Source organism: Tasmannia lanceolata, unplaced genomic scaffold, assembly GCF_043159265.1.
Source record: "Tasmannia lanceolata isolate RefF3 unplaced genomic scaffold, GAP_Taslan_0.1 ptg000018l, whole genome shotgun sequence".
NCBI lineage: Eukaryota > Viridiplantae > Streptophyta > Magnoliopsida > Canellales > Winteraceae > Tasmannia > Tasmannia lanceolata.
This window is the reverse complement of record NW_027518695.1, coordinates 19,011,511-19,019,081: the sequence shown is the minus strand read 5'-3', so window position 1 is coordinate 19,019,081 and position 7,571 is coordinate 19,011,511. Positions and strand designations below refer to the sequence as shown.

General features: G+C 38.9%; 2 protein-coding genes across 2 annotated transcripts; both read left to right on the top strand.

Annotated features, from left to right (window-relative positions):
• Positions 1-1,488: 1,488 nt before the first annotated feature.
• Positions 1,489-1,932, top strand: LOC143850117 (zinc finger BED domain-containing protein DAYSLEEPER-like). The gene has a single exon (XM_077359417.1). The coding sequence runs from the start codon at positions 1,489-1,491 to the stop codon at positions 1,930-1,932; it is 444 nt and encodes a 147-aa protein (XP_077215532.1).
• An 80-nt stretch (positions 1,933-2,012) lies between these two features.
• On the top strand, positions 2,013-3,368 carry LOC143850116 (zinc finger BED domain-containing protein RICESLEEPER 3-like). The gene is made up of 2 exons (XM_077359416.1): positions 2,013-3,230; positions 3,312-3,368. The coding sequence occupies exons 1-2, from the start codon at positions 2,013-2,015 to the stop codon at positions 3,366-3,368; spliced, it is 1,275 nt and encodes a 424-aa protein (XP_077215531.1).
• The last annotated feature ends 4,203 nt before the right edge of the window (positions 3,369-7,571 follow it).

The window sequence follows — 7,571 nt, the reverse complement described above, 5'->3', positions numbered from 1 at the left end:
TTTTGAGAATATTTTTAGGGCTTTTTATGGGTTTTCTATGGGGGGAAATATCACTGCCCTTCTAGGTGGTTTTCTCTTCATTTAGAAGAGAAATTATATGGTGCAAGGACCTACGGTGGAAGTACCAACCTTGATATTTGATCCAACAGCAGGTGTTGTTGGATCAAATATCAAGGGTTAGATTGAGCTTTTGCCAAAAATTGAATTGAATCAACCTAAATTTTTAGGGCTTTTTATGGGTTTTCTATGGGGGGAAATATCACTGCCCTTCTAGGTGGTTTTCTCTTCATTTTGAAGAGAAATTATATGGTGGAAGGACCTACGATGGAAGTACCAACCTTGATATTTGATCCAACAGCAGCTGCTGTTGGATCAAATATCAAGGGTTAGATTGAGCTTTTGTCAAAAATTGAATTGAATCAACCCAAATTTTTAGGGCTTTTTATGGGTTTTCTATGGGGGGAAATATCACTGCCCTTCTAGGTGGTTTTCTCTTCAGTTTGAAGAGAAATTATATGGTGCAAGGACCTACGGTGGAAGTACCAACCTTGATATTTGATCCAACAGCAGCTGCTGTTGGACAAGGGTTAGATTGAGCTTTTGTCAAAAATTGAATTGAATCAACCCAAATTTTTAGGGCTTTTTATGGGTTTTCTATGGGGGGAAATACCACTGCCCTTCTAGGTGGTTTTCTCTTCATTTTGAAGAGAAATTATATGGTGCAAGGACCTACAGTGGAAGTACCAACCTTGATATTTGATCCAACAGCAGCTGCTGTTGGATCAAATATCAAGGGTTAGATTGAGCTTTTGCCAAAAATTGAATTGAATCAACCCAAATTTTCAAAAATCAACCCAAGTTGTTGTTGGATCAAATATCATTATATCAAGGGTTTAGGTTGAGCTTTTGCTAAAACCTGAATTGGAATCAACCTGAAAAAGAGGTTACAGAGCCCATTTTATGGTAAAAGCTCAACCCAAAGTTTCATTTTCAAGAGAAATTCTTTGGTGCAACTGTGCAAGCCCTTACGGTGGAAGTACCAACCTTGATATTTGATCCAACAACAACTTGGGTTGGCCAATTGAGTTTCATTGGCTAGGGCATTATATTCCTTCTCTTGGTGAATTTGCAGTAGCAAATTGCAGCTATTATGGGAAAAAATCTTTGAAGGAAACATATTATATGTCTTGGAGTTATTATGTCTTTTTTTTAATCAGATGTCTTCTTTGCCATCATCTCAACAATCTGTGAATGAAACTAATCCCCCAAATCCTAAAGAAGTAGTGTCTGGTGAGAATGTGAATGAGGATGATAATCTGCAGATTTCCGACTGGGAGAATGAGACGACTCAAGAGATTGATACGGATGTAGACAAAAAGAGGAAAAAAATCTGATGTTTGGGTTTCTTTTGAGGATACAGAAGTTACGGAGAATGGAAAGACGGTTATAAAACATCAATGCAAGGGTTGTCGATCAACATTTACTAAGATGAAAGGTGGTACCACATCTACCCTTAGAAGGCATATGGGTTCATGTAAAGCTTTGAGTTGGAAAAGACCCAAACAATCTACAATTTCTTTTCCACCTGCTGATGGTAGTGGGATTGAATTTGGAGGTTTTGCTATAACTTCCTATGACCAAATGAAGATTAGGGAAATCATTGCCAAGATGATCATTGTGCATGAGTACCCGTTTAAGATGGTTGAACACACATGGTTCAACATCTTATGTAAGTCTTTAAATCCTACTTATGAGAAGATGTCAAGGAACACAATTAAACTAGAGTGCATGAAGGTTTATGAAACTGAGAATGAGAAGTTGAAAAAAAAATTCAAGGGTGTTGGTAGAATTTCCCTTACATCCGATTGTTGGACATCAAACCAAACTATTGGATACATGTGTTTAACTGCTCATTTTGTTGATTCGGATTAGAAGTTACAGAGGCGCATCATTAGCTTTTGTGATTTGGAGCCACCCCATTTTGGAGTTGTCATAAGTGATGCCATTTCTGCATGTCTAACAGAGTGGGAATTCAGGATAAGGTGCAATCCATCACATTGGATAATGCACAGAATAATGATGTGGTTGCCGATCAATTGAAGATCAATTTCCAGTCAAGGATTAAGTTGCACTACAAGGGAAAGATTTTTCACATTAGATGTTGTGCCCACATTCTTAACTTAATGGTGCAGGATGGTCTTAAGAAAATTGATTCAATCATTCAAAAGATAAGGGAAAGTGTGAAATATTTAAAGAAATCTCTATCTCATCTTTTCATGTTTGGGGAAATTGCAAGACAACTGGATGTTCCTACTTCTAAAGGGTTGCGCATAGATGTTCCTACTCATTGGAACTCTACTTATTTGATGCTTGACCATGCCTTCACATATAAGAATATTTTTAGTCAATATGCTGCTAGAGATGCAAATTACAAGTGGCTTCCCACTCCACTTGATTGGGGCAAGGCAGAAAAAATTTGCAAGTTTTTGGGGGTTTTCAATGGAGTGACAAAATTATTCTCAGGAACATCTTATCCCACTGCAAATGTTTTTCTTTCTGAAGTGTGGAAAATTAAACAGGAGTTGACTACCCACTTACTTTCTGATGATCAGTGTGTGGTACAGATGGCAAAGATTATTTGTGAAAATTTTAATAAGTATTGGGGCGATTGCAATTTGTTTATGGCTATTTCTAGCATCCTTGATCCTAGGTACAAGATGAAATTAATTGAGTTTTGTTTCCCCAAAATCTATTCAGTCTTCGATTATGAAACTCACATCAAAATAGTTCGGGACTCGTTGTATGAGTTGTATGATATTTATGTAGTTGAGTACAAGCGCCAATCTACCATTGAACAAAATTCACAATCATTTCAAAGTTTACAAAGAATTGATGAATTTGAAGAATTTTGCCAATCTACGGAAACCGTTAGATCTTCCAAGTCAGAGATGGACACTTATTTAGAGGAAATTCGTTTAAAATGCGACAAAACATTTTTTGATGTTTTGGAGTGGTGGAAAATGAATACACTCAAGTTTCCTACCCTTTCAAGAATGGCAAGGGACATACTCACTATACCAATCACTACAGTTGCTTCTGAGTCTGCATTTAGTGCAGGAGGAAGGGTATTGGACCAGTATAGAAGTTCTCTAGCTCCAAAGATAGTGGATGCTTTGATTTGTTCAGGTAGTTGGCTTAGAGCTACTCAGAAGGTCATCTCTCCCCCTTCGGTAAGTGTCATATCATAACTTGCAATTTTTTTGTTTCATTATTTTATATATTACTTGTTTATGTAACACTAAATTTTGCAGTGTGATTATGTCGAGGAGGAAGATACGAGAGTTGTTATTCCAGATGGTGCCGAATAGATTGTGGTATGTTGTTACTTTTGTAGGTTTAATTATTTATTCAGGTTGTGTTGTATTGTTGTTATTTTCAGGTAATCATTCATTTTTGTGGTGGGTTATTTGTCGTGGGTTTCTCTTAAAGTTGATCATATACCCACATGTATCTATTTTTTGCAGGAATATGGTTTTTTTTTTTTTTGGGTTATTTGTGGTGGGTTTTCTCTCAATGCTCATGCAACCTTCTATGGAGTGGGTGATGCCTCTGGAATAGTGGGTATGTGATGAAATGAGGCTAATGAGCATTTGTGGCCTTTGTTATTTTAGATGTGATAGATTATTTGCATAATGTTGTTGCATTGGCCTTTATTATTTTAGAGGTGTCACTTTAATTGCATAATGTTGTTTCGTTAACAATTTTTCTCTATTTGTTTTGTAGGTGGTGGGGCTTTTGGTTATGGCCTATGGGAACCTCTGAAGTATTGGTTATGTTGAAAGATTTGTAGTGATTTTCTATGCATGCATAGTGATTTTTGTTTTGAAGTTGTAATTGAACAATATATGTGCTTGTTTGTGGGGATTGTGAAGTGTAGTTGGTATTAGACAAGTTGGTAAGGGCTTGTGTTATCCGTTCCCATTGTGCTGGATGGATTGTTCCCATTGTGCTGGATGATTTTTGTATTATATTGTCCATAAATTGCAAGAATTTCAAATCGTTTTGCATGTATTATAATGTCCATATATGTTAAACTTGTTATTTTATTTGTTACAGGTCAGAATAGGACCTTTTTGCTGTGAATTTGCACAAGACTCTGATTCTCAAATAGAAAGCGTAGAATTTTCTAGTGAAAAGATGCCACAAGATGCCAATCAAAATTCAAGGTAGTTCCCATCAATTACTATTTTGTTTTCAGTAAGCTACATTTAAGGTAGATGGAAAATAAGGTGATTTGGATTTGCCTATAAGTCCATCACTTTATAGCCAGATGATCTAATGATGAGAAGTAGTGTATGTGGAAGTTCTGATACCAATTGCAAGGATGGAAGGATGTTGTACCAGAAGCTTTAGAGTAAGGTTAAATGAATTGGCTGAGAAAAACAAAGGAAAAGGGTAGTTGAAATGGACTAAAGGGTACTTGAAACTGATTGAAATCTTTGTTGGAGGAAAGGTGGTTACGTAGGGAAAGTAGTAGGAAAATTGGTTAAGGATTAAAAGGTTATAAGCTGGTTGGAAATTCAAGAGATAATTAGGAAAGTGAAGAAAAGAGATGGTAACTTGCAGATTCAGGAATGGATTGTTAGGAAAGGTGTAATCAGTTATCAAGAAAGGTTGTTTGGGGTGAGGGAAAGGCGTGTGAAATCAGTAATAGCTAGGTATTTCCTGTTATGTGATGAAGGGGTTATGCGGTTGACATGAAGGGAGAATAAGTGTAATCGAGTAATGTGTCTCTCGCTAAAAGTTCAGCGGCGAACTGAGAGAACTGGTTGCTCTCGGGTTAGCTGATTATAGCACGTATGGGCTCTGTTGTTGAGAGGTTTACAAGGGCTTTGGGGCTGCTTTCGGGATAAGTGAGGTGTGGTGTTTCAGGTGAAATTGAACAAATTTGGAGCGGCTGGTTAAGAGGGAAGAAAGGTGACAGATTTGGGCTGAAACTGGGTGCCCAAAAAATCAAGGGACCTACAACAAACATGAGTGGAAAGGGGACTTAGGCTGGGTGTTAAAATATGGTCTCAGGTGAGGTTTTGAGGCTGAAGCGGCTGTTTGATGGTGGTCATTTTGGCTAAGAATGGAATGTTTTGTTTCAGGTGCGTGTGGCAAGTGAGAGGGGAAAGGGGATTTCGGCTGGGTGTTAAAAGAAGGTCTTAGGTGAGATTTTGAGGCTGAAGTGGCTGTTTGATGGTGGTCATTTTGGCTGAGAATGGAATGTTTTGGGACGACTGAATTTAGGGACTGGTGCTTGTAAAAAACTGAGTTTCACACCTAAAACTAAGGAGGGCCCTCCGGCTGAAACAAAAGAAAAGGAGATCGTTAGCAGGGAAGAGGAACAAGTCTTGGATGCTGTTGGTGAAGGATTCAGCTGGCTTGAGAAGAGGATTTACAACTGCCTAAATAAGAGGAAACAGGGTGCTCGAACAAATTTGGGCTGACTAAGGGTGAAAGGGGTTGTTTCCTGGGCAGTTATTTGTAGGGGCTGATTTACTATCTGAAGCTGGGGATTTTGCACTAATATCGTGCGCTCCTTGTAGTGGCTTAGTCTACGATCAAAAATGTTGTTTGTGCAGTTAACATATGGCAGAATCATGCCTGCTCCTAAAAATCGTGGGGCTGTTGCACGGGCAAACCAAGAAGAAAGGGGCTTCTCAATCGCAAGATGATGAACATAGTCGGCTGCTTTTAAATTGATGGGATAAGAGGTTGAATCAAGAAAGTTGTTTTTTTTTTATTGAATGATTAAGAAATGGATTATACATAGGCTTATTATGCCGATCTCTTACCTGTGTGGTGAGAGCAAACTGGTATGCAATGAGCTATCTTGATGACTTAATGCACATGGAGTTTGTGAACCATGCTTATTGTGTTCCCTTTTACACATTTATCGCAATAGGTAAAAAAAGAGCCCAATTCGCCCCTGTTAACGAGCTTGGTGAGGCTCGCGAGCCGCTGCGAGCCTGGCCGAGCCTGACCGAGCCGAGCCGAGCTTTTGAGCTTAACGAGCCGAGCCGAGCCTGGCCAAGCTCGGCTCGGCTCGGCTCGTTTACACCCCTACCTATAATAGGAACCCAACCTATCTGACTGGAGATCCCAAGAAGTAGGTTCAATGGGGAAAACAAGTTATTTGAGTGATCTGTTTTGCACCAAATTGTATGTGAATTAAGTTCACTAAGCCTATCCCTATGGTGTGGGTGCAACCTGTAACAAAAAGAGGATGAGTTGTAGGACTCTTAATATTATCTATAGCTGACTAGCTAACTAGCTGACTATCAGTGGGGTGCGTAGTTACAGGGCACTCCTGATAGATACACCTATATGAGTGTGGAAGTGTGGCTGCTTCCTGTGAGAATGGGCTAATTTCTCTAGAGCGCTCATGAAAACAAGACATAGTACATGGCCGAAAAGTGCGACACCGTATAAACTTGCTTATGCCTTCTGTGTTGTGTGTGTGGTATGTTGTCTCAGTTTATTACTAAAAGTGCTTGGTTCAAGACGTATGTTCACCGAGTACTTGATAAACTCCATATACCTACACTAAGTAAAGGTTCAAGTCCAAAAGACACATCTAGTGATACATAACACATCTTGCCTTGATCAAATCTATTTACATTTATGATTTATTTATTTCTTGTAATTTTGAATTAGTGGGGGATTGTTGACTTTTTATGTGAAAAAAGTCTTTTTGTAATTCAAACTTACAATGGGGTGTTTTTAGTCATTATATGTATGCTTTTGGGCTTCCCTCCAAAAAGACTAAAGTCATGAGAAAACTTTAGTCCTAGATGGGAAGTGTGAGATGATGAGAGTGGTCATATATATAATTTCACTCTCTTAGCCTTGTGAATGAGCAAGAGGTCATGGGAATCCTACGCGCACGGATCGCCCACTTGGGTCCGGTGAGCTTTTGGTCTTACCACACACGCGCGCCGCCCGACCCGGCCTGCCGCGCGCGTGGACCTAAGGCTTTTCTTTTTCTATTATTTATTTTTTCCTTTTAACGGTCAAGAATTTATTTATTTTTGTTTTAACTCTTTTTTTACCGTTTGAGATTCCTTAATCGTGGTTTAGTGACCGTTTGGAAAACGTCTCTCACGCACTAAAAGAGTGCGACATTTCACCCTAACGTGTCGATTATTTTTCTATAAAATCAGTTTTAGAGAAAACAGAAAGATATCCTTGACGGATTCTTCTTCTGCTCTTTCTCTTCTCTGGTTTTCTCTCTGGTTTTCTGCTCAAGGCTTTTGGCAAATATAAGCGAGTTCTTAGGCATCCGGGCTGCGTGAGTGCACACCCCTGGAGCGAGAGTTGTTGTATCCTGGAGGCATACGCCAAGACGCCCATCTGCACCGTTGATTCGTCATAGTGGGGGCGAGATTTGCCTTAAGGACAGCGAAGATTCTTCGCGCCTCAACTCGATAAGTGATCTAACAATTTCTTTTTTCCTTTACAGATTATTATTGCAGAAAATATTATTATTGATCTCTGTCTTCAAGTTGTGAGATTAATTTGTTATA

Excerpts from the sequence above, each read along its gene's own strand:
- LOC143850117 (XM_077359417.1), top strand. The coding sequence starts at position 1,489 with ATGAAAGGTGGTACCACATCTACCCTTAGAAGGCATATGGGTTCATGT.
- LOC143850116 (XM_077359416.1), top strand. The coding sequence starts at position 2,013 with ATGTCTAACAGAGTGGGAATTCAGGATAAGGTGCAATCCATCACATTG. Across the intron at positions 3,231-3,311 it reads AGGTCATCTCTCCCCCTTCG|TGTGATTATGTCGAGGAGGA; the intron begins GTAAGTGTCATA and ends TAAATTTTGCAG.